Source organism: Procambarus clarkii, chromosome 16, assembly GCF_040958095.1.
Source record: "Procambarus clarkii isolate CNS0578487 chromosome 16, FALCON_Pclarkii_2.0, whole genome shotgun sequence".
Taxonomy (NCBI): domain Eukaryota; kingdom Metazoa; phylum Arthropoda; class Malacostraca; order Decapoda; family Cambaridae; genus Procambarus; species Procambarus clarkii.
Window position 1 is genome coordinate 28,454,311 of NC_091165.1, and position 22,166 is coordinate 28,476,476.

Below are 22,166 nucleotides of genomic sequence, written 5' to 3' on the forward strand. Positions count from 1 at the left end.
TTACCTGTACTGTATATACAATACCAAAGTGATAGGTTATCACTACTAGAAATGTTATGGAGGATCATGACCTCAGGAGAAAAAATTGGGCATTTTGAGAAAATATTTAAAAATTCTTTTGAGGCTACAGTATATAAATATTCTGTCTGCCACCCCATTTATTTATGTAATAAGTTATATATTTAATAAATACAGTTGCTGCATTGTATATACCATGACTACAGAACAATTACATATTAAAAGCTATATGCACTCAGTAATAAATATTCTAAGGCATTCATTGTTTCATACAGTTATAAATAAATAATAAATAAAATATAATCTTACACAGTGAGATATAATAAATTATGAGATAGAAATGTAGTTATGAAACAGGAAGGCAAGAAATTGAATTGTAATGTGCCATGACCCATTTTCAGTTTGCTAAAAAAAGAAAATAACTGATTTACTTAAATGCGAGGCCTCTGCAGTACCGGGAAAGGAAAGAAACTATCAGGAGAAAGCGCTTAAGTAGCCAACATGAAAATTATACAAAGTATATACATTATTAATTTGTTTACACGATTTGTAGCGGCTATGATCAGCTGTGTGTGAACACACACTATGCAATGTTTTATTCAGAAAGTCTTACAAAGAATTACACAGTCTGTAATTCTGTACTTGTCACTTTATGAACTCTTGATTCTCGGTGATGTTGAAGTGGAAAAATTAAAAATTGAAAATAAACTGCAGAATTGGCATCAGGTAACTGAACAGAGTTTTGTTATATCAAAGAAAAGATCATATAATTTTGTATTAGTATGAAGAGGGTTTTCAAGTAGAGTGAAATAGAATTATTCTATAGAATCTTAAATTTGATTGGATGGGAAGAGCTTGTCATACACACCTCGGGCCATGGCTTTAATTCCCTGGTAAGTTTCAATTCCTGTAGGTTCAATTTGTTCCTTGGGTAGGATAAATCCATAGCGTCCTGTCAGAGATATAATGTTATATATAATGAGATATAATAGTTATAATTTGAGTTATAATGCTGAGATACTATGACTATGGGAATTTCATGGATATAAAATGCTAGAATTTGTTGAAGAATTCCAATATGTAAATATTCTAAATACTACAGTGCATTTAAAAATTAGAATGGTACAGTAGAAGGATATTTGAAGATATATATTGATAATCTGAACAAATAGGCCATCACCCAATACGCACCCAAGTCGCGGAGTTCCAAGCTGAAACTGTATGGTATCCCAATACTGTATGCATAGTCTCCTGAAGACCCAGAGGCAATGTAAAGGAGTTCGGTGACCTGGCCATAAGTATACCTGGTGATGGAAACTTTATTAAAGTACAGGTATGTTGAAATTATTCAAATTGGCAATGATTTCTGAGTATGTTGTAACGCTTTGCTAAATTGCAAAGGCCCTAGCAATGATTATTTTAAAAGTAAAAGGCACAAGAAATATTTTGGTAGTGGATTAACAAGATTCATCATGATGTTGTAAGTACTGTACAACATAACTTCAAATAAGTGGAAACCAATATTGCTACAATTTTTTTGGTAGTATGGAAAGTGGCCAAATATGCACTGCACAAGTGTCATTATGTCACGTTAAACACTATTGTGTGGCCAGTAACTGGATGAGTGAAGCCTTGCCCTTGGCTAAGGTGACCACAGTACAGTAGAGGCCTACTGGTTTAATGCTTTTTTTTTTATAATTGCAGTACAGTACTTCTAGGTGCTATTCTATGTGATGTGGAGAATGAGGTCTTGCTTTAGAACTCTTCCTCCTTATTGGGTACCTGGTGCAGTTATTCTTTTTGCTCCTCAGTTTACTCTACTTATTTACAACCATCATTGCATATGAGCACAGTACGTTTGTATCTCGCTCCGACACCTCTGCCTATTCAGAGAGATTAAACCGTACTGTAAACTGTCTAAAAGTATTTTAAGCATCAACTGTGATATGTAAAACTGAATCAATTTGATCAACTTACTCTGTTCCAGAGTTTTTATGAATTGCCTGTATAGCTAGTTTTGCGATATCAATCATGTCTTTGTAGTTGGATGGAGCTTCGAGTGAACTTGCCCAAGGTAACATCCACATTTGAGAATATGCATGAATGGATGCATACACCTTTACCTGCAACATACAGATCATTTAGATTAAATATTTTACTTATGCTATTCTACAGTATTTCATTAAATAAAATGGCATTAATATTTAGTATTTTAGGTAGTTGTTAAAGAAGATAAAACCATAAACCAACTAAAATTCTCTACAACACAATTTAATGTAATATTAATAAATTAAAAAAAATCGAAAAAAAATATTACTGTACCGTACTTCAATTCTAATTGTATATTGTCCCGTAAGCAGCTTAATACTGTACTGTACATAGAAGGTGCATTAGTTTGGTTATTTATTGAGGCACTATTGGGATGTGGGTGGAAGGGAACAGCTTATCTTTGGCAATGCTTATACTGTACTATAGCAGTTCATTATTGTCTTGCATGTCCAATTTGAAGTGTATTTCATAATTTATCAGCGGGCCCTGGTGGTAGTTTTTCAAAGACATAATGAGACAGGCACAGCATAGGACTTAGCAGTATCTATGTGCAGTAGTATGTAATATTAATTTAATTGGATTGGAGGGAACACCGTAAATTGACAAATTAATGTGGCAAACATTTGCACAAAGAACTCGCAAATTCAACATGAAATGAACAATATATCAGTTTGCGACTTGATGATTAGTATGGGTGTGAACTTAGAATTAAGAAGTTGACCAATATTGTAATTATCTTAGTGTAGTTACAGGATGAGAGCTACACACTCGTGGTGTCCTATCTTCCCTATAATCTTTGTCACACAGTGCTTTAAAACTACTGATGGTTTTGGCATCCACTGCTTCACTAAAATTGTTTCGGCCATCTACAACTTTATTAACAAAAGATTGTAAAGCTTATCTGGTATTACTGTCATCAAATCACTTTATACAATAAAACTTCAAGCTTTGCCTTATTTACAATCTTTTCATATTTAAACTGATTATTTTATTACCAAAAGCACTATTATAAGGGCTTTAGGGGTTAATCTCACTCAAGGACTTCAAGTGAAAATGATATTGAGGCCTTGCAAAGAAATCTACATGAACTTCACAAATGGTTGGAAGACTGGCAAATGCTTTTTAACACTGACAAATACAAGACCTTGCATGCGGGGTATAATAATGCCCATCACAACTGTCATATCAAGAACACTACCATGATTGAAGAAGAAAAAGACCAGAGTCAGAATCCACAAGTCACTGACAATTGCACAAGTGGGAGCTGCAGTAAAAAAAAAACCAGCCCAACCCTAGGAATAGTCAGATGAACCTTTGACTTCAAAGAAAATAAAGTGATTATTCAAGTGTACAAATCTCTGGGGTGCCCCAATTTGGACTGCCATATCTAAGAACAGAGACCTCATCTTCACGACATCTGCTTTGGATAAAGTACAACACAGTTTGACTCTATCATCCCAGAACCAAGTCTACTCTCAGGACTACCACTGCAAACCATACAGGACAGGGCTATTATATAGAAACAAAATACTGAACTAACTTGAGAATATTAATCGAGACCACTACTTTAAAAGGTCACAAGTAACACATACAAGGAGCAACAGCTTCAAGTTCAACAAGCCACAATGCAAGACAGAGAACAGGAGATGCTTTTTAAATCATAAGGGGGGTAATAAACCCATGGACCCACATACCTGCTGAAGCCACAAATGTCAAGACAGTCAGATGCAGTTCAAAATCGAGTTGGAAAAAATTCTCCGGAAAAATGGGGGGGGGGACCTTTGCCAATTCATTGGTTTCCTGTTCTCGTCGAGTCTACTAGATACTGTAGATGGTGACTCTATGGTAAATTCAGGTAAATACAAATACAGTCCTAAAATTATCCAATTTACTTTCAACAAATTGGCTAGTGCATTTCTTTTCAGCTCTCCAAATTTTATTGATAGAGTTTTCAACATTATGTTATGGGTGATGCTCCTCTGGTACTGTATTGTCTTGGAAACTGCTATGGATTATACTTCACAGGATCAATTCTGTAGTATGATTGTAATGTGCCTTGTTCAGAAATCTGAATGGATGCAAGTACAGTATCTTGTTTTGGTTTGGTGTTGGGCTTAAGTCTTATCACCCTCTGGAGGGTTGTTAAGGCCACCACAAAAGCTTACTGACCAACCAGTTGGAATAGTACACTTTGGTCCTGACCATAGTCCAGAACTAAAGGATCTCTCCGTTAATATACACTTCTCGATGTATATACAGTATTGTAAATCCCTTTTTCTTGTAAGTGTCTTTGTTTTTATAGGTGGACATAGGGACTAGGAGTAAATGGCGAACATTAAATACAAAAGTACTGTAATAGTCTTAAACATATAGTGTAATTGTTATAGAAATGATATGCCAATTTAATAACATTATTTATATACTGTATTTTTTAAGATGTTGTTGACCACTTTGGTAACAAAAAACATGTTGTAATAAAAAATCTGTGTACCTGTGGAAATCTGTGTGTATTTTGTGGAGAGAGTGATCAGGTAATGGTAAATTAATCTTTGGGTTTTAGAAATTCAGATTTCATGTTCACCTATTTGGGAATTTATTACAGCAGGTTATACCATAATTGCGTATTTAACTCTTAGAGACCTTTCAGCTTTAACTTTTGGTTAAATTTGGCTATGGGATACTATTCTTTCTTACCTGGTCTGCATGGTTCAAAAGAAAATCTCTGATGGCCTTTGTCTCCGGTTCAGAAAAAGCCGCATGTCCAGCAAAGAGTGGACTGCAAGGGTTCGTGGATGAACCACCTGTAAGCCACTTGTAGCCAAAGTTCCTGTTGGGATCCGTTCCAAAACATTTAGGGTATCCATGGTTGACCGAGCGAGTCTTTCGCCAGAGGCGATCATGAAGGCGAGAATATTCATAACCTTAAAAAAAAAGCAGTTCATCAATAATAAATTGTTATTATATACAGGAGAATGCACTTATTTGTCACAAGTTGTGTAAATAAATGTGAAAATTCTTGATATTTACCCAATTTGTACAATATCCAAGAGTACAGTAATGCCAATTCAACGTCAAATCAACATCGAACCAATGCCACCCTTGGATATTGTGCCTACTGAATTATATATTCCTTTGGAGAACAAAATGCAATATTTACAGACTTGTTATAAATGTTATGTAAAGTGAAAAGAATGAAAAAAGATATCGGGATACTTTAAGCCCATAGCAAGTGATAAAATGCATATATTTAGTGAAATACTGAACACAAGTGATAAAGAGAATGAATTCAGTGAAACATCATCATTTCTATTGTCAGGGGACAGGAAGCATGTACTGTACTTAGGATTATTGAGGTCCCAATAGGCCAACTATTAACCTTCCCCAGGATGCAACCCCCACAACAATTGTTTAGCTTTCAGTACTTATTTACCATTACAGTACTAAAGAAAGAGCATCAGGTGTAAGGAAAAGTGCCCAAGTGCTTGTGTCCTTTTCATATGAGAAGATTTGCATGTTATAGATAATGAATTAAAATTAATATCATAGACAATAACAATGCATGGTGCTGAAACTCACCATCAGGGTTGCCCATGGGCATGATGTACCAATCAAAGTTACTGATGAGATCTGGTTCCTCCCAACTGAACTCGACTAATCGATGAAGTATGTACATGGCAGTAGCAGGGGAGATCCACTCACGAGCATGAAGCCCTGTAAAGGAGAGTGATTACAGATAAAAAACAGGTTGGGAATCAGTACATTAGATAACTGATGGTTGGAAAGGCAGAGTCTAAGAGCTAAGAGCTCAATCCTGCAGGCACAAATAGGTAAATACACAGAAGCCAGTCTCCATACATGCAGCTGAGCCGACATTTTTACTGCTCAATCTTTTGCTTCTTAACCTTACACTGTAAATTTTTTTCCTCACACTGATGGATATAAATTTACTTTTAAGCCACTCTTATAACATTTCTTGCTGGTTTAAATTAAAGATAAAAGGTCTCTAAATATGCCAATAAATATGAACAAATTTATTTTCTAATTTAATTTTTTTTTGTTTAGAAAATTATTCCTTGTCATAAAATCATAAATTCCTATCTTATAAAAGTACAGTACTGTACTGCCTGGGGTGTAAATATAGCCTACATTTTGAAGTAATACCAGTCTTCATCTTAAATAAACATACAGTTCATAATAATGAACATATAGTTATAACATAGTTATAATTTGGCAAATTTTTCACACAAGATTGTGAAGCAGTCCATTATATTACCAGTGGCAGGAACTAGTCTTCTCTGTAGAAACAGGTGTTATTTAATGCTGTGGTAAATGAGACCATGTGGCCTATAAGATGCAACTAAGGAATTTCCTCTTCTCAGTCTAGAACAAATTCTAGCTAAGAGTAAACATTTGTAACTCCTGAGCAACCAGTGGGATTTGTTATAATTGCCACTTTATTTTACAGTACTGTGCCCATCTCAGATACATGTGTGAACCACTTACGATTGTAGTGAGAACTGAATAATGAAGTAAACTAATTACTCATGGAACTGATTATTATGCCAAAATAAGAGTTTTTAAGTTAAAAATAGAACAAATTTTAATTCAGGATTCCTGGCCTATTTAGAGCTCTCCATCTAATTGAACCCAACAAGAACTGTTCTAATAGATGCCATTAAGAAAACTGATATTAAGGCCTGTTCAACACCTTATGATCTGAGTGACATGACAAACTGTTTCATTTTCTATTAGCTTTATCTTGGCTATTAAAAACATTCTTCTATGCTTCCATTTTCAGCATTTCATATTTGCATGTAGTTCTGTATTTAGTCTACTATGCAGCTTTTTTGTTGACACTTTTTTTAAAAGCTGTAAAATATGAAAAATGGTTTATGACCAGCATCACTTTAAAAAAATTCAACTGATTTTATTCAGTTTAAAGTTAAATAAACAAGTCCCATTAATTTAAAAGCACCAAATGTCAAAGCAGCAAAATTATAATTCCAGAATCTTTCAAACTTACCATATTTGAATCTCAAATTAGTAATAAATACAGTTCCATAACAGTTTACTCCTCAATATTAACTTATAAGACATAATTTCGATTGAACACTTGTTCAAAACCTGTCACCTTACCTCCATCGATAAAAATAGCAGGTTTGTTAGGTCCACTGGAAACCTTAGCTACTCGCAGGGTTCGATTCTCAGAGGACTTGCCAATTTCCTCTACGGTGATGAGGTGGGAGTACTGAGCCTGTAGGTAGTCCAGGTACTGGTCCATTTCTGCAGGAGAAAAGGCAAAGTGGCAAAAAGGCAAAGGTCAGGTGGAGTTGAAGTTTTATTATAAATGCCGGTAGGTAGTTAAATGTTTGATTCCAAATGATGTTATCAATTTGAATGTCAAAACACTCATTGAAAACCTTAATAAAGAGTGATTATTTCAGATAAAAAGCTTCAGGACAGCTTCAATCTAGATTACTGTGTGAGCTGGCATAATTTGCTGACATGGCAAGCAATATGTAGGTAGAAATTGCAGTGTGCTTTCCATTTAGTATCTCTGAGGAGAGAGAGCTAGCTCTTTGGGCCCTCCTCTTCATTATCTCTTCACTGTGAGGACCAGTTTAAACATTATAGCTTAGGTTGCTTAGCAAAATAAACAACTTCAGCATAAAAAAATACTTTAATGTAGCTTAATGTTTATCTACTTAATAATTCACATAGCTTCCTTTAACCCAGACAAATACTACTTTACTAAATTACACTAAAATGTTTATTGATGCAGTGTGGAAGTGGTACAAGATAAAATGAGTACAGTATGTGTATGATAAAAAAAATCATACACATACGGTACAGGTTCAAAGGTCAAACTACTGATATTTTCACCAAGATGCAGCGCACTACAAGTCGACAAATTATTTATTGCTAGGTGAACAGCGACATTTGGTGAAAGGAAACGTTTTCATCCATTTCTATCCCGTCCTGTCCAGGATTCGAACCCGGGATTCCCAATTGTGAGTCAAGAACGAACCCAACTGTGTTACAAAGTCTCTATAATAGTTCCCCACCAGGGGCCAGATTCACGAAAGTACTTACGCAAGCACTTACGAACGTGTACATCTTTCCTCAATCTTTGACGGCTTTGGTTACATTTATTAAACAGTTTACAAGCATGAAAATTTCCCATTCAATTGTTGTTATTGTTATAAACAGCCTCCTGGTGCTTCGGAGCTCATTAACTGTTTGATAATTGTAAACAAAGCCGCCAGAGATTGAGAAAAGATGTACAGGTTCGTAAGTGCTTGCGTAAGTACTTTCGTGAATCTGGCCCCAGGATTTAAATTTCATTTATGTTGGCCCTTTGCTTCCATTCCAATAACCGTTTCCTTATGTAATTTAAGATATCATATAGTAACAATCTTTCGTGAAGAACAATATTAAAAGCCTTACTAAAGTCATGATGGGTTAGATTCACAATGCAGTTACGCAAGTACTTACGAACATGTACATCTTTACTCAATCTTTGACGGCTTTGGTTACATTTATTAAATAGTTTACAATCATGAACACTTCCCAATCAACTGCTGTTATTGCTATAAACAGCCTCCTGATGCTTCGGAGCTCATTAACTATTAAATAATTGTAAAGAAAGCCGCCAAAGATTGAGAAAAGATGTACAGGCTCGCAAGTGCTTGCGTAACTGCTTCGTGAATCAGGGGCCAGATTCACGAAAGCACTTACGCAAGCACTTACGAACCTGTACATCTTTTCTCAATCTTTGGCGGCTTTGTTTCCATTTATTAAACAGTTAATGAGCTCCGAAGCACCAGGAGGCTGTTCATAACAATAGCAACAGTCGAATGAGAAGTTTTCATGCTTGTAAACTGTTTAATAAATGTAACCAAAGCCGTCAAAGATCGAGGAAAGATGTACACGTTCGCAAGTGCTTGCGTAAGTACTTTCGTGAATCTGGCCCGTCGTATATAATATGTAATTTATTCACTATCCAATTCACACAGCACCACTCCCGTGCCAGGTAAGTCCTCTACGGGCTCACCATAGCCCGTGCTACTTGGAAACTTATTCCGAGTAGTTGAATCTATAACAACAACATCACTATCCAATGCGTCATATAGTGAGGCTCACCTTGGACGGAGTGGTACTTGTGCCATGTCATAGGATGGGCAGGACGGTTCCAGGAGAAGAACTCGTCGTCGCCGAGTTCCAGGTTGATGGCGCTCTGCAGGTCGTCAATCACCTCGTGGTACTTGAGGCTGTACTCTGTGAAGACCTCGCGGACCTTCCGGCACGGGGGAGAGAGAGAGGGGCTCACAGGTCAGTACACGTCTGTTGTAGCCAGAGGTGAGGACACACCTGTCACACCTAGGTTAGGACACACCTGTCACACCCAGAGGTCAGGATACGTCTGTTGCAGCCAGGTCAGGACACGTCTGTTGTAGCCAGAGGTGAGAACACACCTGTTACACCTAGGTCAGGGCACACCTACCACACCCAGAAGTCAGGACACACCTGTCACGCCCACAGGACAGGACACACCTGTCACCCACAGGTCAGGACACGTCTATCACATCCAGGTCAGGACACATGTCACACCCACAGGTCAGGACACACACCTGTCACCCACGCGTCATAACACACCTGTCACACCCAGAGGTCAGGACACACCTGTCACGCCCACAGGTCAGGACACACCTGTCACCCACAGGTCAGGACACGTCTATCACATCCAGGTCAGGACACATGTCACACCCACAGGTCAGGACACACACCTGTCACCCACGCGTCATAACACACCTGTCACACCCAGAGGTCAGGACACACCTGACGGGCTGTGTATGATGACAGACAGTATTATAAGAACGGAAGGCGGTGAACTTTAGCCAGCTCAGCCTCCTAAAATGAAAATACTCATAGAAGCTATTTGGTGGAAAGTTCCAATATGTAGTAATGGACCGCCAGAAAATTTACTTTTGTATTACTGAATTTCGATAAACTGGAAACGTTTTTTAAGAGCAACATAAATAGGAGACCTAACCTAACCGCTCCTAGCAATCATAGGTCTAATACACGCTATCTTAGGACTAATATAATATATATATGGCCTAGGAATATATATTTACAAGGCCTAGGAATATTTAAGTTTGATTTTTAGCATTATTTTTTCGGACTTAATACAATTATGAGTACATAAATCGGTTTACTGGTGGTCTATCACTATATATATTGGTGCTTTCCACCAAATAGTTACTATAAGTACTATAATTTCAGGAGGATGGGTTGCAGTGGTGTATTTATTATGTTAAATGTTATTTACCTTCTTTCATCCGCCATCTACCATTTAATTTTGTCAAATTCTTTCTGCCTGTAACCTGCTTCACACCTACGCCTTCTATAACTTGCCATAGACTGTATTAACTTCTATAACTATAACTTGCTTCCTGTATTGTATAACCTGTCTGTATGTATACCTGTCCCTGATGTTACTATTGTATTTATTATATTCCATATACTGTATCTATATTAATTAATTAACTCAATCCACACATTCTCTTGTACCATTTACATGTACAAAACCCTGTTCTTAAATGCAAACCTTGTTCTGAAACTCTCCCTGGACAGATGCAATAGGATCCATAATCACCACACCAGAAATAAATATATCTTTGATATCCCCAGAGTTAAACTTAATCTGTGTAAACACTCTATGCAAATAAAAGGACCTAGTTTATGGAACTCACTCCCTAATGAATTGAAAAGCTGTCCAACTTTTGCCTTATTAAAAAAAAAGTACCTAATTGCCTCTTCATAGTTTCCTATCTAGTGCACTGTATCTAGTGCTACCCAATCCCCAATATATGTACCTCAGCCAAATAACTTCATCTTTGTAATCATTGATATCATCTTATATCATGGTTGTTATGTTGAACATATATTGTGTGCTACCCAATCTCTCAATATATATATGTACCTAATCATACAACTTTACCTTGTGATCAGTACCTAATCATACAACTTTACCTTGTGATCATTGCTGTCATCTAATGTGCTATCAATGTGCTTTTAGGTGCCTACTAACCTTTGTCAAATTATCAATCAAGCTATCAATGCTTTCAATCAAAGCTATCAGTGTGCTTTAATGTGCCTACTAATCTTTGTCAAATTGTCTTACAATGTACCTGTTAACATTGTATAAATTTTGCTAGAAATTACCTACTTAATATTATCTGTTAGATTAAGAACCTGTCCGAAACGCTTTGCATACTAATGGCTTTACAAGAATGTAAACACACCATGCTATGTACTCTCTTAAACCCAATGTACCTTCTTGTATATAAATAAATAAATAAATAAATAAATACATAAATAAATAAATAACAGGTTAAGTTCTTCAGTCACTTTAATTTTTAGTATGCCATTTGGACGAATACAGTTATAAAAAAGGGATCTTGTTGGTCCAACAGTCCATTTTTATACGTTTGAGCAGTTAATAAATTGCTATACGTACTATTATTATTGGAGGATGGGATCTATTATTTGTACTATTATTATTATTGCTATTATTAAAATCTCGAAGACAAGCTATAAATATTTGAAATAAGGCCTGAAGGGTATAAGGAGTCATATCTCTAACTATTAGTAAAATAACTAAATATTTCCTTCTTTATCTTGCCATTCACTTTGAAGTATGCTATGCTGTTTTGGTGTCTTACTAAGAAGGTACGTAAATTATACTGAGAGTATACAGAGAAGAATTACTAAATTAATCTCAGGTATTAAGAATGTTCATTATGAAAAAGAGACGTAGGTACCATTCTTAAATATAATTTAATTTTATTATATATTACAAGGTATGTAAAGTTAAGCTGAGATTAGGTTAGGTTAGGCGTTTAGGTTCTGTTGGTAATTATTTGTACTTGCAGTACATGTAGTTTTAATGGAGATGCAATTCAAACATAGGAAGTTAGTGAAACATTGTTCGAGAAAAGTTCGAATATGTTCAGTTGTGAATTGTGTATAAAGTGGTTTTCATTCATAAACGTGGTCTGGCTGCTGGATTAGCGATCATTTATCCAATAATTTTAGGGTTCTCTAAATATGATTCAAGATAGAATATGAAATACTGGATTCAAACACAGGTTCGGGGAAAGGATCGCAGATCCATGGAATTACTTATCAAGTAACATTAGAAAAGCAAACTAACTGGCTCATGTTGGACAAATAAGCGTTTTACCAATTAAATTTATCTTTTCTTAACTTTGGTCGACTAAGATTCATCTTACCTTCTGTTCAGCGTAGGGAGGCGTGAGTAGGTCCACCTCGTAATGGGGTTCATTGCCCTTTTTGCGCCAGGACCAGACATCGACGCCGTGCGAATTGTCGAGGGAATCGACGACAGGCAGTTCCTCCAAGGCCACGTCAGTGCGGAAGAGCTTGTAGCCCGAATAGGACACGGGATCCTCCGCCTGCAGACTTCGAATTTCTTCCTGGGTAAGTAAGGGCGAGCCCCACGATCCTCCTAACGTCAACAACACCACTATTGCTCTCGTCAGACTGTTACATTTTTCATTCATATTGTAGCACGTTTCGATGACTTTGTGGTTCCTTCGATTTTTTGTTAGAAGGAAGAATAAATATCTTTGTGCTTTGTTGTGCGTATGCAAGAGGATTGTTAGATTAGCAGTATTTACAGCAAACGACCGGGAAGGGAAAGAGGTGGTTGGGAAACTATTTCAGATATGGGGGAGGGGGTCTAAAGTTTTTTAAATAACCAATTCACTTCTATCTCTTGTTAAAGAATTATAAAATTAAATTAACCGCACATATAAATATGTTAATCATGGAAACTCGGTCTATAATATTTCTATTTGAGACAAATTTGTAAGCGTGGTCCGTCAGGTGACACCCCATTCACGTATCGTGTGTATGGTCTGGACTCTGCTGCCACCAGTGTGTTTATTTATATATATATATGCACAGAGGATGCACATCACCTGCCGGAAGTACAGTCATCCCCACGCACACCCTTCCGGAGGTGACCTTGAGCGAGGAAGGTTAAGGTTACCAGAGCTGCATTGCTAGGGACATTTTGACCCCCAAGCCGCGTGCAGCTTGAGCGACCTCGCTTTCTGCCCTCTTCTGTAGTTCCCGGGGCGGTATGAAAAGTGGCGTTATATTGAACATATTTTTTTATATACAGTGATAAATTCATTTAAATCTTTTGAGAACTGTTATCCATTATCGAAACTTCACCTCGTTCTCCATTTATCTAGGTTTATAACTTTCGATTGATTTAAAAAAAATATATGACGTTGATAATAAAGTGTTTATCCGTAGCGGAATTAAAAGCACAGCTCGCTCTACGCTGACTAAACTGGGTCAAGTCAAGAGTGTTTAGGGAGGGGAGGGGGTGCGGCGTTGGCGTTTCCTGGTTCCTCATGACTGACATAATTATCACAAGCCTAATATCATTCGTACAACCTAATTTTTGCCGTTCCCACAGTGTACTTGGTATGTCACAGACTTTACATATTAAATGTCACCGCCCAAATGTAGATATTACCATAATGTCATTCGTCTACCCTTCCTACAGGGGTTACTGTAGTTTCTTGTCAAGTACATTAATGTTGTAGTTTAATGAATTTTTCGTCTGGACTCATAACTTTCTTCAGTTCATTGTCATTCGTTTATCTTTGTTCAAGCAGCAGCTGTAATTTATTGAAAGATAAATAGACTATCATCTGTAAACTATACATATTACTAATTCTCAGTACAACATAAGAGAGGATTACGATATGTTTATTCGCGAGCCTATAGAAGGTAGAAATAGCCTAAGCTACTCTATCCCTTTGAGATGCATTTTTTTTCTTGTCTCAATAAACTTATTTGAACTTGAACTTGAACTTGCGAGCCTATATGTACCAGAAGCTAATTTTAAGACATTCAAGGCCTGTTGATCGAATTCAGATATCTCAACAGGGGAATCAAAGCCTGTGGACGGCCGTATTCAAATAAACTCGTTCCTCAACTATGAATATGTTTGAAAAACGTCCTTTTCGTGATGCAATTGCGTACTGGTGCTCACATAAATCAGGAATGCAACATCCGCATCAGGGAAGACAGACAGAACTGAGGTTGTTGTGTGAGATGACTGGCAGGTATTCTTGCGCTAACACGGTAACATAACACTCAATGAACCCGGAGAGCATATACATGCGAGAGGTGTAACCCCTGCATCTCTGTGTACATCCAGTGAGATTTGCTTTCGTTCAGAACTAAAGTATACTTGCTGGTTGGTGGCCTTACTAAACCTCCCGCGGTAAATAGGCTTTATGCCCAAAACCAAACCTATAACCTAGAGAATTTCAACATCTCGACTAGAAAGAGACCCCCGAGAAGTTGATCCACGACTGGAATACTTATCAGCGATTGGGAGGTTCGTCAACGATTGGAAAGCTCGACAAGCTGAGTGGTAAGAGAGACGAAGCCTGTTAACAAGAGAAGGTCTCTCATTTTGAAGATAATATAAAATCGTGCAAACAAGTTAATTCTGAATGTAACAATCTTGTGGTTGTTCCAGTTATTGTTTGCTGAAGTAGACCTCCTACCGCCGCTGGTGTTCCACGGACGAGGAAGGTTAAGACCTACACAAAGTGTACATAATAAATAATTTTTTATTATTATTTTCTACCACACGTGGCCATACATTTAACCTACATCTAACCAGCATATGTACAATTTCTTCTGTCTTCCATGGACGGGTTTAGAGATCTGTTAAACATTTAGTTCAGTGATTTATTGAACAATCAACTACAAGTGATTGTAGTGCTGGTAAAATACTAATCAAACCTCACATATGAATACACAGATTTTTAGTGCTTGTAAAATACTAATCAAACCCCATATATGAATGCACACATTTACATCTGTCCTATATGAACAGTGTTCGAAGTATGTTTTTCATATATTGTCATTAATGTGAGTTTACAAAGGTGAAATGTAATTCTGACTAGCCCACACATACACTGTATACACAAACACACACACACACACATATAATTAAATAAGCGCAGCCCTTTCCAAGGAGCACTTGATGTACTGGATTTGAACATAAGCTTGACCAGTAATGCATTAGTTATACAATGTATGTGATGCAACTATAACTTGAACTTGTAAAAACACTGCTTAATAACACACTAGTTTCTATAGCAGCTATCTTACCCTATCAAAGTAGGAGAGGCAAAATGTATTTAGATATACTAGTATATATAATATATACCACCGCCTTCTGAAGCCCATAAGCAATCCAGCTGGGATCGTCCTATTGCCGACCAAGAAGCTGCGACTTTGCTAGAAACTGCGACAACACCACATAACACTGTCCGACTTAGAGCTGTAGCAGCTCCCCATGCAGGTGATTTCCTATTAGCAACCCCAATGTCAGCAACCGGCACCCGTCTCACACCGCAGCCCCCTCCGAATTGCCGTGGCTCTCCGCCTCGCTGCCCCAATTCACACCGAATATAGGTGTATTTGCGGCGAGGCAGTGGCCGACAGGTACGGACGGCATGGTCTTCTCTGCCAAAGGACAGGAGGATGGCATGCAAGACACGGCGAGATTAACGACATTACTAAGAGAAGCCTTACCACAGCCGGTTGTCCAGCAGAGAGAGAGAACCCCGTTACCAAATGTCCCGCAACTGTGATGAGCCTGTAGGTCGCCCAGACGGAATGACGGTGAACCCTGGAAGAATGGTAGACAGTTGGTGTGGGAACTACACTTGCGTTTCAATTTTAGCCAACACCTATATTGACTTCAGTGCTACACAAGCAGGAGGAGCTGCCAGTCACCGGGAAGCAGCCAAGTAACGTAAATATAGAGTCCTTGAGCACCACTACAATTTTGTTCCCTTTGCCTCAGAGACACTTGATGCCTGGGGGTAAAAGTGCTGCAAGTTTTTTGAAGGAGCTGGGGTCCAAGCTAATTGAAACAACTAGAGACCCTAGAGCTGCCAGTTACTCACTACATCCATGGTTCCTGCCCGCCATCTGAGGAGCTGGAGGAGCTCTACAACTTGTGACAAGTAGCCTTGTACCCTGCATGTAACCAATGTTGTAACCCTATTTGTGTAATGAAATTTTCAAATAAAGTTAGATATATATACACACATACCCAAAAAATAGGGGTGGTAGGAGAAGAAAATATCAAAGTGTTCAGTGAGGATCCACAAGGTCTTATCTGAGTACTCTTTATTTTCTTCTCCAAGGCTATGGGTCCCTACACTTGCACCAGAGGTGGTACCCCTTCTAGGTTTAAAAAAAAATATATATATATATATATATATATATATATATATATATACATTATATACTGTATATATATAATATATATATATATATATATATATATATATTATATATATATATATATATATATATATATATATATATATATATATATTATATATATATATATATATATATATATATATATATATATATATGACAGTGTAAGACCACGGAGGAAGAATTGAAACAGGAATTTCCTTAAATACTTTTGTATATTAATACATCTTCATTTGCTTAGTAGCAAATGTTACTCACTGTCAAAAGCATTGCCTAACGCTGAAATAAAACCACAATATAGTGTGTTTCGGTGAAAATATGAAGCACATTTGGAACGGGAAACAATGGTTAAAATGATAGTCATTTATGGGTTAAAATTTGCATGACAACTGATGCTTATCATTCTAACCAATGTAAATTTATTTGTGGATTTGCAGATAATTTGTAAACTTGTGAGATAAATATAGTACAGTATATGTAAGTGTTGTGAGGCGAGTCATATCGGCCGATTCAGTGATTTGACAAACGTCAAATTTGAAGTGATTTTAGTCAGCTCTGACCTGAAGCGTTTGAGCCCACCTAACATGAAGCGTTGGAGCCTAAGCTATTGTAACCGATGCCCATTGGTCCGAGGCAGTTTCTACTCTGCGCAGCTTTTAATTTCATTAAAACACAATATTTTTTACACTTTAGTTGATAGCGTGAAAATTACGGTGTATTAATTGGAAGGAAGACTTGTTCGAAAGGAAATTAGTGTTATTCATTTATGTCTGTATTCGATTATACATTCTTTGAAAATCTCGTTAAAAATAGTATTTCGCTGAAACTAACATTATTCACGTATTACCTACCAAGTTAAAAAAATAAGACAAATTAAAAGAGAATAAACAACGAACAGTGTTGATTTACATTATATAAAAAGTAAATAAAATCCTTCAACTGTTCTAGAATATGACAGAGGCAGCTTTCAAGGGCAGTGCAAGTGTTTTAATTAGAATTAAGAGCTATTCTCCTTCAAGGTCAACCACACGCACACACACACACTCTGTACTACTAGAGCAGCGGATGCTACAAACGACATCTCGAGCGCTAAGCTGTGACTTCAACACATTCTCCTACAGGTGTACGATTTCCGGGCCGGAGCTTGCAGGCACAACTTAAAACCAGGCTACAACCCATGTACCCTGGTTTTAGCGCTGTCTCACTGACATCCGCACAACACATCCCTTCCCCCCTCATTCCCCTCATAACTCCCCTTCTCGCCCTCTGTTTCCCACAACACCCCTTCCCCCTCCATCTGACCTCCCACAATATTCCCCCATAATACCCCTCTCCTCGCTCTTCATAACACCCTTCCCTCTGAACCCCTCGCAACACCTCTCCTTCACCACACTTCCTCCCCCTTCTTCTCACTGCGTCATCAACCTTCCTCAAGATCACTATAACCCCTCCGGGGAAGTTTCGCGATAACGTGATCATCACGTGACTTGGGTATGACTTGTGCAAGGCCGGTGTTGCTCCAGCACCCACTGCTGCCTTCCTTGCGTACTCTCACTCATTCTTCATATATATATATATATATATATGTCGTACCTAGTAGCCAGAACACACTTGTCAGCCTACTATGCAAGGCCAAATTTGCCTAATAAGCCAAGTTTTCCTGAATTACTATATTTTCTCAATTTTTTTTCTTATGAAAAGATAAAGCTACCCATTTCATAATGTATGAGGTCAATTTTTTTTTATTGTAGTTAAAATTAACGTAGATATATGACCAAACCTAACCAACCCTACCTAACCTAACCTAACCTATCTTTATAGGTTAGGTTAGGTTAGGTAACCGAAAAAGTTAGGTTAGGTTAGGTTAGGTAGGTTAGGTAGTCGAAAAAACAATAATTCATGAAAACTTGGCTTATTAGGCAAATCGGGCCCTGCATAGTAGGCTGAGAAGTGCGTTCTGGCTACTAGGTACGACATATATATATATATATATATATATATATATATATATATATATATATATATATATATATATATATATATATATATATATATTATTAAATATGACCGAAAAAGTAAGATTAATAATTCTAACACGAATTTTCTCAATCTTTCGTACATTTCGTTTCACTGTTTCACTCATGAGAAACTCTCCAGACACAAAACAGAACGCTTTAAAAGAGACTAACGTCGTCTATGCCTTCAAATGCCCTCTTGGGGACTGTAAGCTCCAAAAAACCCAGTATATAGGCAAGACAACAACATCTCTTTCTAGGCGTTTAACGATGCATAAGCAACAGGGCTCCATTAAGGAACATATAATCTCTTCCCACAACCAAACCATCGCCAGAGAAATCCTAGTAAACAACATAGAAATCATCGATAGATACAGCGATAGCAGGCGGCTTGACGTTTGCGAGGCACTACACATCAAGAAGTCAACACCAGCAATCAACAGCCAATTATTACACAACTATATTCTACCCACCTCAAGACTCCGCTCCAATATAGAAGCATCAAGGAATATGGACCAATAGGCTTTCTGCAAACACTTCTATTCAATATCCATTGTTTCGTGTTCTGTCTTGTGTTGATGAAATTAATACCCTATTAATACTCTTGTTCTGTCTTGTGTTGATGAAATTAATACCCTATTAATACCACATCTTGTTCTGTCTTGTGTTAATGCCACATCACCCCTTCCACCTCACTCAAATGTAGATATAAAATCGGAGATGCGTAAGTTCTATTCAGTTGTGTATTTGTGAACTAAAGTCTTTGAAAATGTAATAAGTTTTACGAAACGCGCTTGTGTCGCGTCAGACTAGAAATAAAAAATGAATTTTGGAGAATTGATTTTTGATTTACCTCCAACAGTGAAACGAAATGTGCGAAAGATTGAGAAAATTCGTGTTAGAATTATTAATCTTACTTTTTCGGTCATATTTAATAATATATGTCTACAGGAAAGACTGCTACCAAAATATACTAATATATATATATATATATATATATATATATATATATATATATATATATATATATATATATATATATATAATTGTGTGTGTGTGTGTGTGTGTGTAAATCACGAAAATTGACACGTGATGGAAAAATGTGACAGTGTCAGACCACGAAGGAAGAATTGAAACAAGAATTTCCTTAAGTAAGGAAACTTAAGGAAATTCCTCTTTCATTTCTTCCTGGTCTGACACTATATATATATATATATATATATATATATATATATATATATATATATGTCGTACCTAGTAGCCAGAACGCACTTCTCAGCCTACTATGCAAGGCCTGATTTGCCTAATAAGCCAAGTTTTCCTGAATTAATATATTTACTATATTTTTTTCTTATGAAATGATAAAGCAACCCTTTTCTCTATGTATGAGGTCAATTTTTTTTTATTGGAGTTAAAATTAACGTAGATATATGACCGAACCTAACCAACCCTACCTAACCTAACCTAACCTATATTTATCGGTAAGGTTAGGTTAGGTAGCCAAAAAAAGCTAGGTTAGGTTAGGTTAGGTAGGTTAGGTAGACGAAAAAACATTAATTCATGAAAACTTGGCTTATTAGGCAAATCGGGCCTTGAATAGTAGGCTGAGAAGTGCGTTCTGGCTATTAGGTACGACATATATATATATATATATATATATATATATATATATATATATATATATATATATATATATATATATATATATATATATATATATATATATACATATATATATATACATATATATATATACATGATAGCCGAGGTTATTTGAACCACCCCACCGCCGGCACTCGGATAGTAATCTTGGGCATAGCATTTTACCAAATCACCTCATTCTTTGGGGCACACGTGAGGAACACAAATGCGAACAAGCCTGAATGGTCCCCAGGACAATATGCAACTGAAAACTCACACCCCAGAAGTGACTCGAACCCATACTCCCAGAAGCAACGCAACTATATATTATATATATATATATATATATATATATATATATATATATATATATATATATATATATATATATATATAATATATAGCGTTGTTGGTTATTTTATTACTGCAAAAATTGGTATGTAATTGAGTGATTATAATAAAACGCATTCATTCTTACAATAATAATTTGTCCGTCAAAAAAGACTAAACAAATTTTTGTTTTTTAGGTTGCAAAAGTTTACTGTCTTAACCAAATTAATGAGTTTAAAAGGACGAAGTTCGTCGGGAAATAGTAAAGTAATTACTTAACATATCATGACCTGGTGTCAGCAGCATTAGTTTATGTTATTTGAATCGCTTAAATTGATTTGTTGAAGAATTACCAACAATTTTTTTCTTTTGAAAATAATAGTGTTGCTTACGTAGCCTAAGAAGCACTACTTGTACACGCTAACGTACATATATCGTATTAAAGTAGACGATAGCAGTATATATATCAAAGCTGATAATAAGATGAACAGCTGGGACGTTTCTTGTGGGAAGCCCACCCCTCAAGACACAAGACATAGGACTTTCCCTAAGAACTTAACCAACTTGCGAAAGACAGAATTTCCCAAGAATTTAATCGAGTTTGGGAAAGCGTCACCATGTTCGTACCAGAGATGTGCATCAGAAGCACAACATTTGTACAGCATTAACAACGCCATGAATTAACATAGTGGTACATGATGAATAATGCCATAACGTATCGTAATAGTACATGATGAATAATGCCATAACGTATCGTAATAGTACATGATGAATAATGCCATAACGTATCGAAATAGTACATGATGAATAATGCCATAACGTATCGAAATAGTACATGATGAATAACGCCAAAACTTAACGTAGTGATACATGATGAATAACGACATAATGGTACAGAATGAATAACGATATTAGCATAGCAGTAAAACAACAAGGGATATAGAAAAAAGCAGTTCAGTAACTAATTTGTCTTAGTAATCTATGAATGATTGAATACTCAGTGTAGGAGAGATCAATGCACTTAACTGAGGTGACATATAATACCTGAGGATAAAGGAACTTCAGAGTTACTTGAGATTTGGTTTAAGAAAGCGTCGTCGGAGTATATTTAATATATTAAACTTTAAAATGATATTCTTTCATGCTTCACCATAACCGATTAAAAATATGAAAATTTAAATCACTAGGCTTCCAAATAAGAAAGTTTAAATCATGAAGCTTCATATTTAAACAAGTAAATAGTTAAACTTTTGTGGATGCTGTTGCTGCTACTGGTGCGAATTACAATTAGTACACAGTAGCGAATGACAGTAGTACAATTACTACTGCCTCTACTGGCATGTCTTATGCCGTCATATTATCGTAGCGCTTTGCCTTGATAATTACCCTACCTTCCCTCTACTGGCATCATCCACCACATTTTAAAAACTCATGCATTACAACAGCACAATCAGACACACTATAACTAAGCATCACACACGCTTTAGTATGGAGAAACAAGCAACACAGAGGCAGGAGGGCAGATGACCCATGTTGAAATCCCTCCACCCACACCATGGGACAGCTGTTGCCAAGGCTCCAACCCACTCCAACACACTGAAGTAAAAACAAAAAAGTAGGAAAAGGGGTGCATTTTAGGGGTCAGTTCGTCATATACTACAAGTTTGGGATTGCAAAATGTAATGAAAACAAACACGTATGTGTTGTTATTGATGATGACTCTTCTTGAATCTGTAAATAAAAAGAAAAACT

General features: G+C 36.6%; 1 protein-coding gene and 1 long non-coding RNA gene across 2 annotated transcripts in view; one reads left to right on the forward strand and one right to left on the reverse strand.

Annotated features, from left to right (window-relative positions):
* Positions 1-113: 113 nt before the first annotated feature.
* LOC123760223 (carboxypeptidase B) lies at positions 114-13,250 on the reverse strand. Its single transcript, XM_045745731.2, has 8 exons — positions 12,366-13,250; positions 9,211-9,364; positions 7,204-7,350; positions 5,644-5,778; positions 4,762-4,988; positions 1,996-2,141; positions 1,210-1,322; positions 114-970 (listed from the first exon to the last, which is right to left on the reverse strand). Exons 1-8 carry the CDS (start codon positions 12,654-12,656, stop codon positions 849-851), a joined length of 1,335 nt encoding a protein of 444 aa, XP_045601687.1. The 5' UTR covers positions 12,657-13,250; the 3' UTR covers positions 114-848.
* LOC138365193 (uncharacterized) overlaps positions 9,275-22,166 on the forward strand; it is a 39,687-nt gene continuing 26,795 nt past the window's right edge. Inside the window, exons 1-2 of the long non-coding RNA XR_011228757.1 lie at positions 9,275-9,399; positions 12,382-12,573. This is a non-coding gene — a long non-coding RNA (uncharacterized lncRNA). The remainder of the gene's footprint in view (positions 9,400-12,381; positions 12,574-22,166) is intronic.

What these genes read in the sequence shown, in the direction of transcription:
- LOC123760223 (XM_045745731.2), bottom strand. Translation starts at nt 12,656, where the DNA reads ATGAATGAAAAATGTAACAGTCTGACGAGAGCAATAGTGGTGTTGTTG. An exon ending in TGCTATTTTTATCGATGGAG is followed by an intron (nt 5,779 to 7,203) that starts GTAAGGTGACAG and finishes TCTCCTTTACAG; the next exon opens with GGCTTCATGCTCGTGAGTGG. An exon ending in CATAAAAACTCTGGAACAGA is followed by an intron (nt 1,323 to 1,995) that starts GTAAGTTGATCA and finishes TTCCATCACCAG; the next exon opens with GTATACTTATGGCCAGGTCA.